Source organism: Taudactylus pleione, unplaced genomic scaffold (genome assembly GCF_031769625.1).
Source record: "Taudactylus pleione unplaced genomic scaffold, aTauple2 ptg000037l, whole genome shotgun sequence".
Classification (NCBI taxonomy): domain Eukaryota; kingdom Metazoa; phylum Chordata; class Amphibia; order Anura; family Myobatrachidae; genus Taudactylus; species Taudactylus pleione.
The window spans coordinates 7402568-7424887 of record NW_028284439.1 but is presented as its reverse complement, the minus strand read 5'-3'; the positions used below and the strand labels follow the sequence as shown (position 1 = coordinate 7424887).

The window sequence follows — 22320 nt, the reverse complement described above, 5'->3', positions numbered from 1 at the left end:
CTAAACCTAACCCTCCCCCCCAGCGGCTGTCCGCTCGCGGCGCCCGGCATCACTACGATCGTGATGCCGGGAGCCGGTCTCCCGGCGTCGGGGAAATGCGGGCGTCTACATCTAGACGCCCGGCATTTCACCCATGCCGGGATAAGACAGTCGGGAAGCCGGCTGCCGGTATATAGGCAGTCGGCTTCCCGATTGCTTCCCCTTCAGATCCCTCCTCCCCTGTTTGGCTCCTTCCGCTGGACGTCGGGGCTTTGTGCACGTGTGTGAACTCAGCAGTGCTATATTTCACTGCTCCGAAAGGAAAGCTATTCGGGGAGACAGTTGAATTTTGGATCAGCTGTCTCCGAGCCGGAGCAATGTTGAATTGCTTCGGCGCTCGTGGCGAGTTAGTATGCTTTTAGACCCCTAAAAGAGAGAGAAGTGAGTGAGAGAGATGAGGAGGTGAAGTTAGTGAAAGTGTAGGTGAGGGAGAAGTGTGTGTAATACTTGCCTACCCTCCCGGAAATCGCGAGGGGCTCCCGATTTTTCGGGTAACCCCCCGCACCCCTGGAAGGGTAGGCACTTCTCCCGTATTCTGCCCACTTCCTACTGAAATGAGTAGAATGGGGAGAATATTACCGGGGAACGGCTGGTCCATGTGGTGGGGGCGGGGCCTAATGAAGCAATTCTTTAAGAAATGCATCACTTAGCCGCGAGCCCTATTTTAAATATCAAACGTTCGCGGCAAATTCCTGCAAGGGGGCAGGGCTTAATGACATCACCTGGCTGTCCCCCGCTCCCAACTCCGCTCACCTGCTTCTCCTCCCCAGGCTTCTCCTGGGGAGGAGAATTTATAAGTCGGCAAGCATGGTGTGTGTGTGTGTGTGAGAGAGAGAGAGGAGAGAAGGGGAAGTTAAAGAGAGAGGGAGTGAGGGGGAAGTGAGAGAGGGAGAAGTTAAAGAGAGAGAAGGAAGTGTGTGTGTGTGAGAGAGAGAGAGGGAAGATAGAGACAAAGAAAGAGAGACAGTGGGAAGCAATGAGTGATATTCTTGTTATCACTCGTTACTAATCTTAAATGATGCTCCAACCAATCGGCTCCTGTCATGTGTTTGAAAAAAGACAGTTAGGAGTTGATTGGTTGGAGCACCATTTAAGATTAGTAACGAGTGATAACAAGAATATCACTTGTTGATAAATCTGGGGAAAAAGGGAAGTTAGAGAGAGAGCGGGAAGAGACAGAGAGCCTGATTCAGCAAGGAGTCGCATGGATGCAGACGCACGCAATCGGTCGATGGTTTTGCTCTGCACATGCATATGCATCGCAGTGCACATGCGCGAACCGGCCAGTGCGATGGAGCATGCGTACGCAGGGAGTCCGCAGCCCCAGGGACAAGTGATTGACAGGAAGTGTTATTTGTGGGTGGACAGCACTTCAGGGGCATGCATAATTAAGCCCTTGCGGTGGCAGAAGCAGCCTGAGGTCTATTTGCACACAGGAAGTCTCGCTACGTCTGCGGGAGGGTCAGGTCAACCACTATTGTGCGCATGGGTCCGATGGTTCTCGATGTTACTGAAGTAGAGATTAAAACACAGAAAAGAGAGAAGTTAATGAGAGGAGGCCAGGGAGAAGTGTGTGAGAGAGATAGAGAGAGAAGGATAGAGGAGGAAAGTTGGAGAGAGAAGGAAAGCGGGGGATGTGTGAGCAAAAAAAGGGAAGTTAGAGGAGGGGGAAGTTAGAGAGAGGGAGTGAGAGAGGGGTAAGTTAGAGAGAGAGAAGGAAGTGTGTGTGTGAGAAAGATGGGGGATGAGAGAGAGGAAGATGAAGAGAAAGAGAGACAGTGGGAAGTTAGAGAGAGAACAGGAAGTGACAGAGATAGGGGGAAGTGAGAGAGAGAGCAGGGGAGAGGAAGGAAGGAGGGAGGGAAAAAGGGAGTAAGAGGTGTGTGAGAGTTAGAGAAGGAGGGAGGGGGATGTGTGTGCGAGAGAGGGAATTTAGAGAGAGGAGGGGGGATTTAGAGAGAAAGAAGAGAGAAAGGGAGTGAGGGGGAAGTTTGAGATAGAGAAGGAAGTGTGTGTGTGGTTAAGAGAGAGGGTGGTGTGAGAGAGGGAGGATGGAGGGAGAGAAAGAGAGACAGCGGGAAGTTAGAGAGAAAAAGGGAAGTTAGAGGGAGAACAGGAAGTGACACAGATAGTGGGAAGTACGAGAGAGAGAAAGACAGGGAAGAGAGAGAGAAGGGAAATTAGAGGTTGAAAGAGAGAGGGGAGGGGGGAGGATGGAGAGAGAGAGAGAGACGGGGAGTTAGAGAATAAGAGAGGGGGATGTGTGTGCGAGAGAGGGAATTTAGAGAGAGGAGGGGGGATTTAGTGAGAAAGAAGAAGAGAGGGAGTGAGGGGGAAGTTTGAGAGAGAGAAGGAAGTGTGTGCGTGTTTAAGAGAGAGAGAGAGGGTGGTGTCAGAGAGGGAGGATGGAGGGAGAGAAAGAGAGACAGCGGAAAGTTAGAGAGAAAAAGGGAAGTTAGAGGGAGAACAGGAAGTGACACAGATAGTGGAATGTACAAGAGAGAGAAAAAGAGGGAAGAGAGAGAGAGTGGGAAAATTGGAGGTTGAAATAGACAGGGGAGGGGGGGAGAGAGAGAGGATGAAGTTAGAGAGAGAGAAGGATGGGAAAGTTAGAAATTGAAAGAGAGGAAGAGAGAATGATAGTGGTGTAAGAGTGAGATAGAGAGGGAAAGTTAGAGAGAGAGAAGAGGGGGGGGATTTAGAGATGGGGAGAGAGGGGTAAATTAACTAAAGTGAGAGTGTTTAGAAATGCATATGGTGCCCATAGCAACCAATCAGATTCTACTTAACATATATGATCAACATATCCACTTCTAAAAACTCTAACTTTAGTAAATATACCCCAGAGAAAGAGAGAGAAGGGGAGAGGGGGAAGTGAGAGAAAGTCAGAGAGGGAGAGAAAAGGGGTGAGTTAGAGAGGGGGGGGGAGAGAGAGGAGTCCATGGTATAATTTGCTTTCATGCTTATTCCAACATTTTTAATTCCAGCCTTGGCGTTAAAGTGGAGTGAGATAAAGTACTAACCAATCAGCTCCTTATGATGCGTATCTACTAGACGATATAATGAACGATTGAACGATATCGTTCATTATATCGTCCAGTTGATATGCCGTTAACAACCAGCAGTGCGTGCTCCCGCTGGTCGTTGACTACGTTGTTCATCGCCCGAACCTGCTGTCCAACCTGACAATATCGTCAGGTTGTGCAGGTTCGGGGATGAGGGAGGGTACCGGCATATCGTTCAGTGTGTGTGCTCAATGCTGTTAAGGACATAGGGTCTCATTCAGACCTGGTCGCAAGCACTGAGCGCTCGCAACTGGGTTGATGTTAAGGCCCTGAGCACGCGCAAGCCCCGGAGCAAGAGAGAAATTCTCTCGCTCCGGAGCTCACTACAAAAGGGGCGGCTGTCGATGTTGATCGACAGCTCGCCCCGTTTTGTAGACGGGGCGGGGGGGTGGCTACACAAACGGAGGCGTTCCGACACGTTTTGTGGGCGGCCGCACTGACAGCCGTGATGTCAGTGGGGAGCTTCCTGCTCGATCAGAGCAGGAAGCTCCCTGGAGCTTGCGGCTGCGGAGACCCAACCTTAGAGTCTCGTCACAAGCCCCGATGGTCTTGACCATCGCGACCATCAACCTGGTCGGTCGCTAAAGCTGTGGGTGGTAACCCACAGCTTAGCTAGCGACCAGGAGGCCGCACTTCAAAATAGAAGCGGCCACCCTCATTCAGAGCAAGCGCTCGCTTCTTGCAAGCGCCTCTGAATGAGGGCCATTGAGCACACCACTGCCGGGGACAACTACACAATATCGCTCATGGAGCGAATCGTATAGTGGATATGCGCCCTGTCATTTTTCAAACACAACAGTCTGTCAACTTAAACTCTCTCCAAAGCTTGATACATCTCTTCCTTAATTATTATCCTCCTTGAGTCGATCCAGTGACTGCTACCTGAAAGCACAGGCAGTGGCACTGTGTTGTGTTCTGTTAAATCCTAATAAAGCAGTGTCAAAAAAAAAAAAGAGAAAAAAAGCGAGAGTCAGAGGCTGAGCTGGAGGCCCCGATACTGTGCGGCTCCCTCACTAGCAGCGCTGCGGGGATGGTTGGCAGGAGGCAGCAGGCAGCTTCCTTTGTTTAGGTGCCATATAGACGGAGTGTGAGCCCGGGCAGCAGCAGCACAGACAGGAAGGAGCAGCACATACAGAGTGGCGGCGGATTAGCATGCTGGCCCCCTGCCTGCACCGCAGTCCCGGGAGTGCTGGGAAGAAGTAAAGTTGGGAGAAGCCCGTGTGCCCGCTGCCCACTGCCCACAGTACTGCGCGATGCCTGCAGCCCCCCCGGAGCCCGCCTCTGCGCCCCTCTGACTGAGCAGGAGCCTGAGCCCATGAGACTATGGGAAACGGTATGTGCTCCAGGAGACAGAAGCGGCTGCTCCAGGCTCTCGCCTTCCTAGTCGTGACCGTTGCCTTCATCTATGGGGCTATGGTGAACTACGAGCTGCAGAGCCAGCTGAGGAAAGCCGAGGCAATGGCTGTGAAGTACCAGCAGCACCAGGAGTCCATGTCTGCACAGCTACAAGGTAGGTCTTCCTAGCTAGGCTGCTGCTGGGGTCTCTCTCTGCCCAGAGACCAGAAGGTGCTGTGTAAGAGTTGTTGTGGAACTACAAGTCCAAGTATGCCAGACAGGACAAGCAGCTCCACTTAATTCAACAAGCGTTAAAGAGCCTGAGCACTAGTCCAAGTGATGTATCTGGCACATCTGCCCTGTGGACACATTCTGCCTACATACAGTGTCCCCCTATATACTGAGGCCTGGACAAGGGGCCCTCAAATTGATACAGTAAAAATCCAGATCAGCGGGATGTACAATATTTAGTTTGAGATGTATAACCCAGTGCAACTTGACATATTGTAGTAATAGGAACTGAAAATATAATGGAATATTGCAGAATGAGAATAACTATCCCAAAGGGACTGCTTGCTGTAACAGCACAGCAATGGGGGATGTGTTTATACGTTGTTTTTATGACCATAAGATTATTACTGGTATGTGGCTACCTAGGCCTATGGAGAGTGTTTGCAGATGATCTGGCCACATATCTGCTTATCTGAGTGGAATGCCAGATTGGGATCCTACCTCTAAAGTAAACTTTTCTGTCCCTGAGTCTGGCTGCTCCTCCTCCCCCTTTAGGCTAACAGACGTGTACATATTCTGGAAAACAGAGTATCCAGGCCAGGAATGAATAGTGCACAACGTGAGTCTTTAGGTTGCCTGGATTGCTGTGTATGGAATAGTAGCAATATACATTAAAACAAAATGCACAAATACAATTCTTGGACATAGTAAAATAATATGTAAGACTTTCAAGAGAAGTGTCCATATTGTACTTATTTATGATGAAATAAACATTGAAAAGTGAATGCAATAATGAATAACAGAAAAAAAAAATATATAAAAAAGAATCTAATGCTAAAAAAAAATCCTGCAATGTATCACACGTTCATTACAATACTACAGGATGTTTACATGATGTCTAGGAATAATTGGATATATTACAATAGAAAATGGCTTTTGGAAACTTGAAGTACTCTGCTTGATAGCACAGGACACTTGCACTGTGACAAAGTGTCTGTTTTTGATCTTTGTAAAGAATAGGATTTCCATTTCTTTGTGCATTAATGTATGGGATAATGTATCGCCTTGCATTTATTATAAACCTTTAGAACTGTCTCGATCCAATTAGGTGCGATGTACTTGCGTGTGCGAGTCATCGCGTCAGTGGCCGTGCTTGGCGGCTGCCCGGATTCGCTTGAAAGTGCTCGCTACCTTGCAGCGAGCAAATTCAGTGGAGAGTCGGGCTGTGAAGGTGCGATGTGCCGGGCCATTGCCGGCATTTTAACACTGTTGTCACGGCACATCGCACCCATCACACCTAATTGGATCGAGCCCGCAGCTTTGTTATTTTCTATGTCCACTTCTGCTATTGATGACTTACAGGAATGTTAGGCAATGTAACTCCATCTGTTGTGGCACTATGGGCGAAATTCAATTGTTTTGCCCCTCTAAGCGCCCAACAGGAGCTATTCAATTGTTGCTCCTGTCGGGCGTGATCAGCTGCCGGTGCGCCATTTCAGCTCGCACCCCTCGGGGGTGGGAGCTGAATTGGGTGAAAACTGACCTGTTTGGGCGCCCAAACAGAACTTTTCGCGATCGCTCCCAGCACTTTGGTAGGGGGTAGAATTTTACGCGGATAAACCTGACCTCTAGGAGCGCCATCAGCGCCGAAAATAGGCAATAATTAGCGCCCCATGATCTCTTGTCACTTTAGACAATCAGCACGAAGATGGGCATCAATTAGCGCCCCGCGATCTCTTGTCATTTTATACGGGAGATCGGGCGCGCTAAAACAATTGAATATCGCCCTATAAGTCCCAGAATGTCATGCCCCAGACTGACTGGGCATTGTGGATTTTGTAGTGGACAACCTCTATAAAGTTAGTGATGGAATGTCAATGATATATTGCAGCATGCTGTAAGTAACATATGCCTGGAATGGAAGTCTGGTAATTGTGACTTTTCCCACATGGGCTGTGTGCGCCTGTGAGTATTAGTGGCTTTGTATGAACTTTGAAATTCTTGCTAAAAGGACTATATAACCACTTAACTGGCCAATATTTTTTCTAAAAACTTCTCAGAAATTGTCAGGGTTTTTTTGATGATTGAATTAGGTCAAGAAGATCGATTTAAAACTCATCCAACACGATTTTAGAAAAAAAAAATATATATTTTCTTTAAACACAGTATACCATAAAAATAGCAATTTTTTTTACAGTATACTGTAGTGATGACCATCGATGGCTGTACCATCAATGGCAGATTGTGAGTTGCCGTTGCAATGGCAGCTGAACTCTCCTCCCTCATGGCCCGATCTCACCCCAGATTTGTGGATTTTTATTATGCAGCCTTATGGGGTTGTGTACAAAAATCTGCAAGTCTGGAGGTAACGTTAGTACAGTATGTAGCTTGCAAGTAATTGAACTTGACCCCTACAAGTCTAATGTAAGGATGCAGGTGAATCCTTACATTTGCCTCTAAGGTCATTTTCACGACTATAACCTAATATGGGTGGTCATGATTTATCCTAAAATCTGAGATGTGACAGAAGGGCAGTCAACCCTTTTATTTTATAGATGAGAACCACACAGATCTAGAAGCTTTGCAAAATTTCCATTTGGTAGAAACCTCAGTATTAATTTGTAACTTAAACCACTTTTCTGGAACTAGTCAGATCAGATAATGCGTCAACAGCATATACAGGGCCCATAAGGGGATGTAGCTACATTACCATCGCCCGGAATGCCGGCCATCGGAATCCCGACAGTGGAAGGCTGACCCGGGACTGAAGATTGAAGTCCCGACGCCTATCTTTAACCGAAGATGAAATCCCAACCGCCGGCATCCAGAACGAAGGTAAGCGGGGATAGTTAGCTCTTAGCGCCGGGGGAGGGTTAGGTTTAGGTATCTCTGGGGGGACTTGGGGTTAGACACCCCCCAGGACCGTTAGGCACCCCTGGGGGGGAGGTTAGGGTTAGGCCCCGCCCGGAGAGAGAGAGGTTTAGGATGCTGCAAGGGGGGGTTGGGCACCACCTTAGGGGTTGGGTTAGGCACCACTAAGGGAGGGATAGGGGGAGGGGGTTAGGCATAGGGTACTTACGTGCCCCTGTCGGGATATGTCTTCATCAGGCTTCCGGCGTCAATATGAGAACCGGCAGCTATTCAGCTGTTGGTATTTCATACCGATTCCGCCATAAGAAATCTATAGAGTTAATGGATCTCCCCAAAGAATCAATGTAACATAATTAGTTTTATACTTCAGGATCCATAGGGTATCCACAGAATACCTTGGGGGTATAGGCGATGGCGGCAGTCATCGGGCACCTCAGAGTTAAAGTTTTCAGCCTCCCAGGATACACTGGGTCCCCCTCCTATACCCCGCCTCCGAGCCAAGGCAAATCAGTTTCGTAGGTGCACGGCTCGGAGTCGGGTCACCATTTTCAGAGGGGGGCTGTTAACAGCCCCTGAAGTTCTTTAAACAGCGTTGCTGCAACAAGAGCTGTACAGCACAGACAGTCAGTACTGACGTCTATGCTGTCGCTCCTCCCCCCCTGCCGGACCAGAACGCCGATACTGATCCGGGGATGCTGGTGGGTGTCTGGGGTCACAGCTAGCGGTGACCCCAGATTATCCGGACTGTGACTGGATTTAAGGGGGATCAGGTAAGCATCGGGGTCCCGCGGAGGGTTCCCGCCGATACACAGTCCTATATAGAGTAAATAGAGTAAAAGTTATGTTTTATGTATTATTTGTTTAGTGCACCACTATGGATATTTCTTTTCCTTCTTTCCCTATCAGTATCCTTGTGCATTGTTAGACAAAGTACTGGAGGAAGTTACTCAAATAGAACCAGTTTACTTAAAACACGAACAAAATGTCCTCCGTATACGAATGATTATACACAGAAAAATAAACGGATAACATTCATTATGCAGTATAATACGGCGGCTTATGCCATTAATAAAATTTTCTAAAAATCTTTCACTATTGAAAGCAGATAGGGTTTTGAGCTTGGTCCTAGATAACCAACAGCATATAGTCTTTAGAAAGGCATCCAATTTGAAACATCATTTGGCCCCTAGTCTTTTTAGGAGGAAAATAAAAGATCAAGCCACCAGCACGTTTGCATGGTTTCCTCCCAAACCCCTAGGTTATTTCAAATGTGGTGGTTCCAGATGCCTCACATGTAAGTTCTCTAACAACAAAACGACTGATGTAACTTCTTTTCAGAATAAGAGACAGTTCAGTATTACTAGTTTTTTGAACTGTAAATCAACTTATATCATCTATGTTATCCAATGTAAATGTGGTCTACAATATGTAGGGAGGACTACTCGCCCCCTACATATTAGATTTACGGAACATAGGCGTAATATAACGAATGGCATCAAGAATCATAGCTTGTCTAGACATGTAACCTATTTCCAACAGGGGAATTTAGATGGACTTTCTATTACAGCTCTTGAACAGATCCCCTCGACTTCCAGAGGGGATCGTTTTCAGAGACTGTGTAGAAGAGAAGCCTTCTGGATCTTCCAGTTGGATACTTTAATCCCTTTTGGGCTGAATGACACAGTAGAGCTTAATCATCTGTAAATAGCGCATGGTTTTAATTTAATAACACTTTCCCTTGAATAGTTTGTGACACTATGGGTCCACATTGGTCCTTTCTTTTCATTAGGTGATTTTGTGTTTCTGTTATTCAGTCTTATTCTTGAGGTTATGTTGTCCTCTGGTTCAATTCTCTGTTAAAAAGCCATAGACCTATTTCCCCTCGATTTATGTCAGTTGAGCAGTCTTTTGGAGTTTTATTATATGTCGACCATTAGGGGTTCTGTTTTGTTGTCCTTGGATTTTTCCTGTATATGGCTCTACATACAGAATATATATGTTATGTGCATCTAGATGTGCACATTAGGTGTGTGTACACATATGTGTGTGTGTGTATATATATATATATAGTGTTCCCGCTAGGCTGTTTTAGCGGGGCGCGGCGCCCTGCCCTCCTTCTGGAGGGCAAAAAGCACACTGCCCTCCAGGAGGAGGGCAAAAAGCGCCCTGCCCACACAGCCTGCGGGAGCCGTTCTCCCCCGCGGGACGCAGTGTCCCGCGGGTGGAGAAACATGCGCCCGGCATCTATTCTCCCTGTCTGCAGGGCTTGGGGGCTGCCCGGCGTGTCCGTAAGTGCCGGGCACGCCCCCAAGAGTGATGAAAAGGGGACGCGTCCTATAGACACGCCCCCTTTTCCGATGACCATGCCCCCTTCTCGGTCGCGCGGGCATGCCCTCTCTAGCTCCGGCGCCCTGCCTCCCGCCGGAGCTAGAGGGAACACATATGTGTGTGTGTGTGTGTGTGTGTGTGTGTGTGTATGTATGCTTATGTACATTTTTATTTAGATTGATCAGAATGCACACATTAGCGTTCCCAGTCGGTCAGTAGAGTGATTATTACACTCCCATAGATCCCCTTGCTGTAAGGGATTGTTTGATTCATCTGCTTATATGTGTGTGTGTGTGTGTGTGTGTGTGTGTGTGTGTATGTGTGTATATATATATATATATATATATATATATATGTATATATGTTTATATACATATATATGTTTATATATATATATATATATGTGTGTATATGCATGTATATTATTATTATTAATTATTATTATTTTTTATTTTATATTGGTAATGATAATTTTTTAATTTTATGATTTTGTTTTAATTTTATTTGGTTTATCATCAAAGAAGTCACGTTACTAGTGGCTAGTTCTGAGATTATCAATATGGAGTTGTTTATTAGTAATATATTACTGTGTAATATGCGTTTATATATCTTAGATTTCCTGTTGTACAAGTGTCCAATTCTTGTTCTAATATATGACATATTTTATGATCAATGGTTGTTAGTTTTTATTTGTATAAAACCATAAATAACCAGTTTGGTCTTTGGTTACTAATTTATACTATCTCAAGTGTTACTAATTAAATTGCTTCAAACTTGTTTAAATACCGGTCATTCGGACCAGCTAGCTACCTCTGATGAAACGGCCTTTCTAATTGGCTGAGAAACGCGTCAGGTGACAAGTTCAGGATTCCGGACTGAGAGAGCTTCCGATTGGTCATGCTTCCATTCCTTCACAGCGAGCCTGCTCCACCTTGTCAGCGCGAAGACGCGGCTGTGTATACCCAGCCGCTGAGATCCACACGTGGTGGACACCCGCACCTCAGCCTGCACTTGCACTACCCAGCACCACTAATCCCGCCTGGGGACCTTCACCTCCACGCGCAGCTCTCCGCCATTAAGCGGGAGAGCACCACGTTGAACACCGCTTATACAGGTATCCATTTTAGTTCTGACTAACCGGGACGCCGGTATTCAGCGGGACCGTCTACTGGTGACACTGTGAGGTTATTAGAGAAGCGCCCATTGACTGCTATATACTTATGTGCAGGCTGTTTCTGCAGGTTCCATTAAGCCTACGGATTTATCTTAATCAACCTTTTCCTGCTGGGTGACTGCATGTGCGGGATTTATTTGCTTACTATGATCCACAGTGGTCATTTCTAACTTTTTCCCACTATTTGTGGATGTACTAATATACGAGACATTTTCATCTCACGACTTTGCATGCACTAACAACCGCTGTGTTATGTTTATACTACTATACTAATAATCTATTTGACCTACCAGGAGCTCCCATTTATTATTTATTAACCGTCTGGTCTGATCCTTTACTTAGGATTTTTATATGTTTCATTTTTTATACATATTAATTATAATTATTTTTATTTATTATTGTGTCATATACTATATTTGCAGACTTTATATGTATATTTATTGTATGTATGTTATTTTACCTTCTAAGTGATAAAAATATAACATCATTGTCCAGCGCTCTCCCTATTTCTTTTCCAGCCTTGGATATAGGTCTCACTTCCAGAATCTCCTCGGCAGCAGTGGCCGCTCGCCGCACCCTATGGTTGCGCTCTTGGAAGGCGGACGCAGATTCCAAAAGGGACTGGAATGCTTGCCTTTTAATGGACAGGTCTTGTTTGGCCCTGGTCTGGACAAAATTGTGGCCACTCTGGCAGCAGCTAAGTCTGCGTGTCTGCCATCGGCTACAGTCCCATCAGGGTCTGGTACTTCGTCTTTTTGGCCCTATAGGGCCCAGGGTATGTCCAAAGTGCAGTCCTTTCCGAGACAGACAGGGATCAAGAAGTCTGCCAAGCCAAAGAAACAGGCTTGGAGTACAAGACGTCCTGCCCCCAAGTCGGACGATAAGCCTTCTGCCTGACTGGATGGGCCTCCCTTTGGGGGATCCCAGAGTGGGAGGCCGCCTGCTTCGCTTCGCCCAGTGCTGATACCTGACTACCAAGGACCCTTGGGTTCACGAGGTGGTCTCTCGGGGGTATGCCCACTCCTTCCGGCGCAGGCCCCCCAGCAGGTTTTTCACCACAGGCCTTCCGTCAGATCAGAACAAAGCCCTGGAACTACAGAAAGTGTTGCACTCTATGCTCCAGGCTGGAGTTATAGTGCCTGTTCCATTCTCCCAGAGGGGCATGGGTTTCTATTCCAATCTGTTTCTGGTACAGAAACCCAATGGGTCTTACCGACCCATCCTCAACCTCAAATCCCTCAACAAGTCCTTGAGAGTTCCTCGGTTCAGGATGGAGACCCTGCGTACCATTATTCTGGCGATGGAGCCTGGGGATTTCATGGTGTCGTTGGACATTCAGGACGCCTACCTGCATGTCCCCATTATCTCAACACACCAGCGATTTCTCAGGTTTGCAGTACTCGACCAACATTTTCAGTTCCAGGCACTGCCCTTTGGTCTCGCAACAGCGTCCCGAGTCTTTACCAAAGTCATGGCGGTAATGGCAGCCCACCTGTGATTGCAGGGGTTCCGCTTGTTGCCTTATCTGGATGACCTTCTGTTTTTAGCAGGGTCTCCAGAGGTCCTACAGCTCCATCTGCAACTGACAATCTCTGTGTTGCAGAATCACGGCTGGTTAATAAACTGGAAGAAATTCACCCTGGTTCCCTCGCAGAGGATGCTCCATCTCAGGGCCCTGTTGGACTCTCAACAACAGGGGATCTTTGTGACGGAGGAAAAGATCTCTGCATTACAGGCAAGGGTACGCAGTTGCCTTCAGAGACGCCGAGTGTCTATTCACTCAGCGATGAGGTTACTGGGCTCCATGGTCACTGTTCGACATGGTGGAATATGCCCAGTTTCACTCCAGACCTCTGCAGCAGTTGATCCTCTCCAGATGGAATGTGTTGCCCCATTGGATAAAGACGCAGACCATGGTGCTTTCTCCAGAGGTACGTCTGTCTCTGGCCTGGTGGTTGCGGCCGACTCACCTGAACAGGGGACATCCCTTTTGGGTGCCAAACTGGGTCCTTCTCCGAGGCTGGGGAGCAGTGATGGGTCCACACTTGTTCCAGGGCAGGTGGACCCCGACAGAATCTGCACTTCCAATAAACATCTTGGAACTTTGTGCAGTATTCAAAGCTATCCAGCAAGCAAAACATGTTCTCCACGGAAAACCCATGCAGGTGCAGTCGTACAATGTCACCACGGTGGCTTGCATTAATCGCCAAGGAGGACCCCGAAGTTGGACGGTGTTGACAGAGGTGTCCCGCATCCTGACTTGGGCGGAGGGCAATCTCTCTGCCATCTCGGCAGTGGTCATCCCTGGAGTCCTCAACTGGGAAGCAGACTTTCTCAGCCGTCAAGACGTGCATCCAGGAGAATGATCTCCTCACCAGGAGGTGTTTCAACTCCTGGTGGACAAGTGGGACCTTCCAGAGAAAGATCTCATGGCCTCCCGACACAACAACTAGCTGCCTGTGTACGGGTCAAGAACAAGAGATACGGAGGCTCTTCTGGTGGACGCTCTGTCGGACCGGTGGACCTTCCAGTTTGCGTACCTCTTCCCTCCGTTCTCTCTTCTTCCTCCAGTGGTTATAAATTTCAAGCAAGAAGGCGGCACTCTCCTGTTGATAGGTCCGGCGTGGCCCAGACGTCACTGGTACTCAGATCTTCGGAGTCTCTCCGTAGACACTTCGATGCTGTTGCCTCTACGTCCAGACCTGTAGTCACAGGGTCCTTGTCATTACCCAGACCTGAGTCGTCTGTCTTTGATGGCGCGGCTATTAAGACAGCCCTCTTAAAGTCCAGGGGTTTTTGCAGCTCTGTAGTTAGCACCATGCTTAGAGCTCGGAAGCCTGCGTCTGCAAGAATTTACCATCGAGTATGGCATACTTTCTTTGAATGGTGTCGCCCTAGAGGTTATGATCCTCAGGTGTTCCGGATATCCAGGGTGTTGGCTTTCCTACAGGCGGGCTTAGATCACTGTCTTCGCCTTGCTTCTCTGAACATGCAGGTTTCTGCCCTGTCAGTGTGGATTCAGCGTAGGATTGCTACTCTTCCTGCTGTCCGCACCTTTATGCAAGGTATACTTCATATTCAGCCTCCCTTTGTTCCACCAGTGGCTCCTTGGGATCTGGCTGTGGTCCTGAGGGCTCTCCAAGGACCGCCATTTGAACCACTGGGCTCATTGGATTTGAAATGGCTTACAGCTAAGACTATTTTTCTTCTGGCCATTTCTTCGGCCAGAAGGGTCTCAGAATTGGGGGCTCTCTCGTGTCGGCCTCCCTTTCTCATTATTCATGGAGACAGGGCGGTGCTTCGCACTTGCCCTAGTTTTCTCCCGAAGATGGTATCTAGTTTTCACATTAACGAGGAAATCATAGTGCCGGCCTTTAATTCTCCAGACCTCTCGGTTGGTGAGGCCACCATGGATGTGGTACGGGCTCTAAGGATTTATGTTGACCGTACCAATTCCTTTAGAAAGTCGGACTCCTTGTTTGTCCTCTATGGCTTCCGTAAGAAGGGTTGGTCTGTCACTAAGCAAGCTTTGGCAGGATGGATTCGCATGGCAATTTCTGAGGCTTATATTCATGAAGGCCTTCCTGTTCCATCCTCCTTATATGCTCATTCCACTAGGTCTGTGGGTCCTTCGTGGGCAGCTCGACGTGGTGCCTCTGCTGTTCAGCTTTGCAAGGCTGCCACATGGTCTTCTGTCCATACTTTTGTGAGGTATTATGCATTTGACACCTTCGCCTCTCAGGATGCTTCCTTCGGGCGGCGGATTCTCCTTTCGGCACAGGAGCGTCCCCACCCTTAAAGGATACTACTTTGGGACATCCCCAAGGTATCCTGTGGATACCCTATGGACCCTGAAGTAGAAAATATGAGATATAGTAGGAACTTACCCTTGTTATCTCTATTTCTACGAAGTCCATAGGGTTCCACAGGACTTCCGCCCTGTCGCACCTGTACTTCAGATGGGCTTTGCTCTGGTCACCGATTTTTCCGTCTCCTTCTGGTGAGAATGTGATTCTTGTGTGTTCCAGAACTTTCTTCTTTTTCTTTCTTCGCCGCCTTTGGCCTATGGCTTGGTACATAACTGATTTGCCTTGGCACGGGGGTGGGGTATAGGAGGGGGACCCAGTGCATCCTGGGAGGATGTAAATTTTAACTCTGAGGTGCCTGATGACTGCCGCCATCGCCTATACCCCCAAGGTATCCTGTGGAACTCTATGGACTTAGTAGAAATAGAGATAACAAGAGCAAGTTCTTACCATATGTCATATTTTCATATGTATGTATATGTGAAAACAAATCGTATGTTTCCTTGATTTAATACTCTATTAGGGGAATTCAATATGGAGCGAAAACTCAGTTTTTGCGTTAATATCGCACCTATGACGTCATTATCGCAGGTTTTAGTTTTACACTGTATTCAATTTCAAAGACTTTTCGCAGGTTCGAAAAGTCTTTGACAAAAAACGGGGATAACTTTTCACCACTGAATAGGTAGCGAAAAAAAGTGCAGAATTGGGGTTTAATGGTGCAGGCTTAAAAAAAAATAGCCTGCACCCCTGGGAATGACATTTTAAAAATAACTGTGTAAAAAAAAAAAAAATAAAATAATAGGGACATCTCAAAAAATTTATTTACAAAATTGGGGTGAAAAAAAAAATGGGAAAAAAGTGTTTAAAAATAGGGAAATAGGTTCAGGGCTATTCTGCAAGTATGCGGCAGGTGTATTCTAGAATAGGCTATTAGCGGCAGGTGCATAGTTGCAGAATTTTTAAAAACTTACTTTAGGGACATAAAAATATGCTTGTACCCATTTTCATGTACCCCAAATTTGATGGGACCACTTAAAAAAATGAAAAAAATAACCTAAGTGCTCTTCTGCAACACTTCTTCAATGTCGGGAAAAAAACACCTGCTGCGGCTATTTAAATCCCAGACTTTCATTTGCAGGCTAAAACGGGGGTACCCATAGTGATCCCCCATGTTTTTACAACTTTAGGGGGGTCCTACAATTTTTTTCCAGGAAAATGTTGTAGTTTATCGCAAATCCCACTTCACCAGGTCCCGTTTTCGTTGAATTTATATTGAATACGGGGATAAAGGGGGCGCGCGCCCGATACTTTATCCCTGAAAAATCTCCGATGTGGAACGAAAAGTCCAGCATGGACTTTTCGCTCCCATATTGAATACCCCTCTATGAGGGGTATTCAATATGAAACGTTAACTTCACTGTCGAAGTTAACGTTTCGTATCGGAGTTTTTTTTCTGCTTTAAAGTATGGTGCGCGCTCCCGCTTATCCCCGTATTCAATATAAAATTAACGAAAACGGGAAACTCCGAAGTTGGATTTGCGTAAAGTTACGAAATTTTCCTTAAAAAAAATTGTATGACCCCCCTAAAGTAGTAAAAACATGGGGGATCACTATGGGTACCCCTGTTTTAGCCTTTAATTGAAAGTCGGGGATTTAAATAGCCGCAGCAGGTGTTTTTTTTTCCGACATTGAAGAAGTGATGCAGAAGAGCACTTAGGTTATTTTTTTCGTTTTTTTTAAGTGGTCCCATCAAATTTGGGGTACATGAAAATGGGTACTAGCATATTTTTAAGTCCCTAAAGTCAGTTTTTAAAAATTCTGCATTTGTGCACCTGCCGCTATAATTCTATTCTAGAAAACATCTGCCGCATACTTGCAGAATAGCCCTGAACCTATTTCCCTATTGTTTAACAATTTTTTCCCTTTTTTTTTTTTTTTTTTTGCACCCCAATTTTTTTAAATCAATTTTTTGGGGTGTCCCTATTTTTTTTTTAAAAACTTTTATTTACACAGTTCTTTTTTTAAATGTCATTCTCAGGGGTGCAGGCTTTTTTTTTTTTAAGCCTGCACCCCTAAACCCCAATTCTGCACTTTTTTTCGACACCTATTCAATAGTGAAAAGTTATCACCGTTTTTTATCAAAGACTTTTCAAAACTGCGGTAAGTCTTTGAAATTGAATACGTTGTAAAACCAAAACCAGTGATATTAACGCAAAAAACGATGTTATCGCACCCATATTGAATACCCCTATATATCTTCTAGTTTTTCCAAAGAAAGTGTTAATACATTTGTGGAACCCATTTCCAGAACTATCCTTGTATCAATGCATAAAGATTAGTTGTAAAAACAAGTAAGATCAAGATTTTAAAGACATTTAAAGCAAGTTTTTAGAAATGTCAGTCTGCTACTTAATAACTAGTCTTCCCTCAGATGGCAGATCACTTAAAAAGTACTTGAGTGTAATTATTTCTGTGTTTTGTATATTTTGAATTTTTTTTAACAAACTGTTTTGCATTTATATTTGTTTATGCCCACTTAATGTCTATCAATTTCGATTTATTGTCTTTTTGTCATATATTTTATTAAAAAAATAATGTTCTGTCTTAATGAATCTACGTGTCATACATGGTTTTATTATGCAGCGCTTATGCAGGGAATTGTTTGCTTTTGTGATTCCAAATTTTAATCCGTAAGGAACTGCAGATTTTCTAGGATTGTGAACTCTTAAATTAAAGCTTTATGGTGGCAGGATGTTATGTTTAGTAGTGAGTGTAGGATGTAGATATATATATAGATATATATATATACAGGTTGAGTCTCCCATATCCAAATATTCCGAAATACGGAATATTCCGAAATACGGATTTATTTTGGCATGACTGAGATAATGAAACCTTTGATTTTTGATGGTTCAATGTACACAAACTTTGTCTAAGGCACAAATTATTAAAAATATTGTATAAAATTACCTTCAGGCTGTGTGTATAAGGTGTATATGAAACATAAATGAATTTCATTTCTGTGCACATACTTTGCTTGAGCCACAAAATTATTGAAAATATTGTATAAAATGACCTGCAGGCTGTGTGTATAAGGTGTATATAACACATAAATCCATTCTGTGTGTATATTTGGGTCCCATTCCCAATATATTTCATTATTATATGCAAATATTCCAAAACACGGAATATTCCGTTTTCCAAAATACCCCTGGTCCCAAGCATTTTGGATATGGGAGACTCAACATGTATGTATGTATGCATGTATGTGTATACGTGTGTGTGTGTGTATATGTGTATATATATATATATATTATACATTATAAATTTTTGGGAGACTTTAGTATTTTTTTTGTTATTTTAGATAGATAGGGTTTTGTTTTGATTAAACCTATCTATCGCGCACACATGCCCAGGTGGGTCTTGTTGTGACGGTCATATAAAGGGAGTTCATGCTTTACATCTCTTGTGTGTAGCAAATTCCTTAGGGCAGTGGTTACTAAACTGTGCGCAGCGGCACACTAGGGTGCCTCGGAATACTTGTAGGGGTGCTTCAGGTTGGTGGTCCAGCACCAAATCCAATTCTTTATGGTCAATGTAATGTAAATATGTGCACAAACAGAAGCACAAATCTGTCCACCACTATATAACTAAACCTAAGGATGACAGGTCAGCACAATGTACTACTTCACTACTACATTTTTTTTCTGAATTTCTCAATAACAAACTTTTGGCTTAGGGGTGCCATGATTCAAAAAAAGTTTGAGAACCACTGATCTATGGGTTTCCTGTCAAGAATTGAATGTACTCAGTTGATATGCTTTTTTTTTTTTCTTTTTGTGTGAGAGAAGCACTGCTCAGTATTAAACTTATGTGAAAATCATGAGACAATCCATGTTTGTATATAGGCTCATTTATTCAAAATACTATTATCCACAAAGTCCGTCACAAAAAAAAAAAAAAGGTGTATAATTGCTACTTTTCAGTAACCTTATCATACAGACAGACATCGTCAACCACCTCTTTGCCCAGTCCCCTGCTAAATTATTTAGTGAGCCAGTGGCAACGTTTCAATGCAATTTTTTTATAGTTTGGGCAGAGTCCTCAATTACGGGAAAAACCCTTATCCAAAAGTTCGGACAGTAAAGACAGGTGTACACAAATCCACGTTTATAATTAAATTGCAAATTTCTGATCCCCCGCTTCATTTACAGAATATCTTTCCGTTTTTTTCACCCTCTAGTTTTGTTGATTTCTGGTAAAATTATGGATATTTAGTAAATATACATGGATGACATTTCATTAAGTTTCCCTTTTATGCTTTGCACTTGTCACCTGACCTCTGTTCGCAATGTAGGGATTAGTGCTCATTAAAGTTTAATTATATAACTAATTAATTTGTAGGGCTCTCAGGCGTGTATAAATGAAGTAGGAAAACTACTTAAAAGTTCATGTAGATGAAATAATAATAGGTAGGATTTTGATAATTGGATTTTTTTTATATATAAATAAATGAGTTTAGTCACATGATGCTAAATGTTAATGTAGAAAACAATGACATGCTGTATGCTTTTTCATTTTCTGAAATATTAAAAGTGGACCAATTTTGTAGATCGTCCCCACCTGCTATTTGTGCACTGCAGTCGTGACAGTTGCACCCGCCCCCACTTTGAGGGTCATAGTGTTGCTACTATTGTGTATTGAGAACTAACATTTTCCCAAAGTTAGTCTGACATATATGCCAACCTTCATATCAAAATTGGAGATGGTCAGGTGGGGACCCCTGGTCCACTTGACAAGAAATGACCCAATAGTAAAACCTCTATATGTCATGAGCAGCAGTGGTACTCTGTGCATGTGCCACAATAAAAACTTTTTGAATGTGAAATTGCAGTTTTGATTGGTGTTCAGTTTTCACAGTTCTGTTCATGTAAATCAGGGATGGGGAACCTCAGACCCAGGGGCCGTATAAGGCCCACAGAATCATTTGGTCTGGCCCTCTGAGCTTTTTTCTGCTAGCCTCATCTGGCTAGCAGGGTGTTTGGAATGGCACCCTGCAGCCAGTATCTATGCAACAGTGCCACTTAGGATGCTTCAGACAGTCACACCGCTGCCCATACAGCTGAATGCTCCGGGCATTGCTGTAATCACCGGCAATTGTGGCCCCGCTCCATGTAGTGTCACACGGAGGGGTGTGGCCTGCACCGTGCCCGCAAATAATGTTCTATATATCAAAATGACCCTCGGCAGAAACAAGGTTCCCCACCCCTGATGTAAATTATGTATGTTGCTATACTGATCAGTGATCCAAGTGCTTCTTACTAACCTATGACTTCCCTATACCTATGTTAAGCTGAGGAATGCAACACAAGTAAAAACAACTTCCTTGTGTAAATGAGTCCAAGTACTATTGAATACCTTTGCAAGGTAGAACTTAATAGTATACTCCTTTTAAGCAAATCCTAATCGAGTGCCGGATATCAACTGCATGTAAAACGTTGGATGTGCTTCACTTGCTAGAAAATTATGCTGATCTAACACCAGGTTGCTCAAGCAGATATACCTGTAAGGAGAGAATGTATGATGCATCGGTTCCACAGATTGCTGGGCTAAACACGCTCTTGGAGACAAATGTAATAGGGTGAGAGTTTAGAAAATGTGAGAGTTTAGCAGTAACCTCTCACACGATTACATTCGTCGAGTTTTATCTTCAAAATGGGAAAACCTCTGGATGAGAGTTTAAATTGTGAGTTTTTTTAGTCTGAAAAACATGCGGGTTTGCATGTTCTGTGCCTCTATTACACTGGCCGAGTTTAAAAACTGTGTGAGAACTCTCACATATTCTAGACTCTCACCCTATTACAAACAATCCCTCTATAGCATGTTGTCCAAATGTTTGCATGCTGTTGCCAGTGTTACCATAGACTGTGGAATCTTGACTGTGGCGCATAATCTGCCACTTATGTGCTGTGTGGAGGCTCTGGGGTCATTCAGTGCTAGGGAACCTCTGCATTACAAAGACTGCTTTGACCCCACCATAATCACACAAGAGCACATTTGTAATGTGGAGGCACCAAGAGCAAGTTAAGAAGTGTAATAGTACTGGAAATAAGAGAAGGGATCAGGTAAAGGTGAATGTATGGATAATATTGTGCTGATACTGAAAGATATATTTCTATGTATGTCTGGCACTGGGGTAACCTATGGCTGTGGAATCGCTGTGTATTATATAGACTGGCGCTGGAGGGAGTCCATCTAACATATGGTTGGCACTGTGGGTGATCTCTATACAGTGTATGGTCAGCATGGGAGATCATGCATGTCTGTGCAATGCATGATTGGTGCCAGGGTGGAGAGGTGCCAAAGGATGTCTACCTGGAAAGGATGTCTCCGTGTCATATTGGGTGTGGGGTGGTTGTATTGGGTCATTCCATGTCAAGTGGACCCAGGGTTACCCCACCTGACCATATCCAATTTTGGTAAAATGTTACACAAAGGTTGGCATATATGTCAGACTAACTTTACGAAAACTTTATTCACAATATGCAATAATTGCAAAACTATGGCATTCAAAATGGGGGGCAGGTATAATAGTCACCGACTCTGCAGAGCACAATCAGGAGGAGGGGACGATCTTCAAAACTGGTCCACTTGACACATGGTATGACCCTATTGTGTAATGTATAGCCAATGCTAAGGGAGTCTCTGTACAATGTATGGCTGACACTGAGGTGGTTTCCTTTGTAACATATGGCTAATGCTGGGTAGGAATCTCTGTGCAATGCATGGGTGTCATTAGGAAGGGGTGGTTTGTATCTGAGCAGTGTATGGTTTTTGCAGGTGGGGTGACCAATGTATATGAGATGTATGAAGAGGGGCGGTAATGTACGTGGCTGCTATTGTTGACATGTCCTTCAAGTAGGGTCATCCATTGACTGTTTTACCAATGGATGGTGTCTGACCATTGGTGGAAAACCATCAATGGTCCACTCCCGTGCATACACAGACCATAATGTTAGCCACAATGGTGGATGGCCATCTCTACCCCCAAGAGTGTTGCTACTTATGTGGGTGCTCCCACTCTGTCTGTCTGTGAAGTTTGACAGGATGCTAAAAGATGGGAGCAGGCAGTAAAGATGGGATGGCGGCGGCTGCGTAGTTAGGTGAGGCGTGAGGCTGCAGGGACAGAGTGACTGAAGTTAGAGATTTTCTCACCATGAAGTTTTTCTTTAATGTTTTAAAATTAGACTGAACAATTGGAGCATTGATTTTACATCCTTTACACAAAGGCAACTATTATAATAATTTTATACATCATAGACCGTAATAAAATAAAAATAATAATACTAAGTAGCTGTACACATCTTTTTAAAAATATTGGCACAAAATGGCAGCGTAGAGGATTGACTACAATTGGAAAATATTTATATAAACCTGCAACAAACAGAAGCATTGCATACTGAGTGAA

The 22320-nt window shown here is 44.6% G+C and overlaps 1 protein-coding gene across 2 annotated transcripts in view; it reads left to right on the top strand.

The window, feature by feature from the left end:
- The first annotated feature begins 4079 nt into the window (after positions 1-4079).
- Positions 4080-22320, top strand: part of GOLIM4 (golgi integral membrane protein 4) — a 113743-nt gene continuing 95502 nt past the window's right edge. For both annotated transcript variants that reach the window (XM_088452370.1, XM_088452369.1), the window contains exon 1: positions 4080-4614. In XM_088452370.1, the coding sequence (XP_088308496.1) occupies positions 4428-4614 (187 nt within the window). In that variant the 5' untranslated portion in view covers positions 4080-4427. The remainder of the gene's footprint in view (positions 4615-22320) is intronic.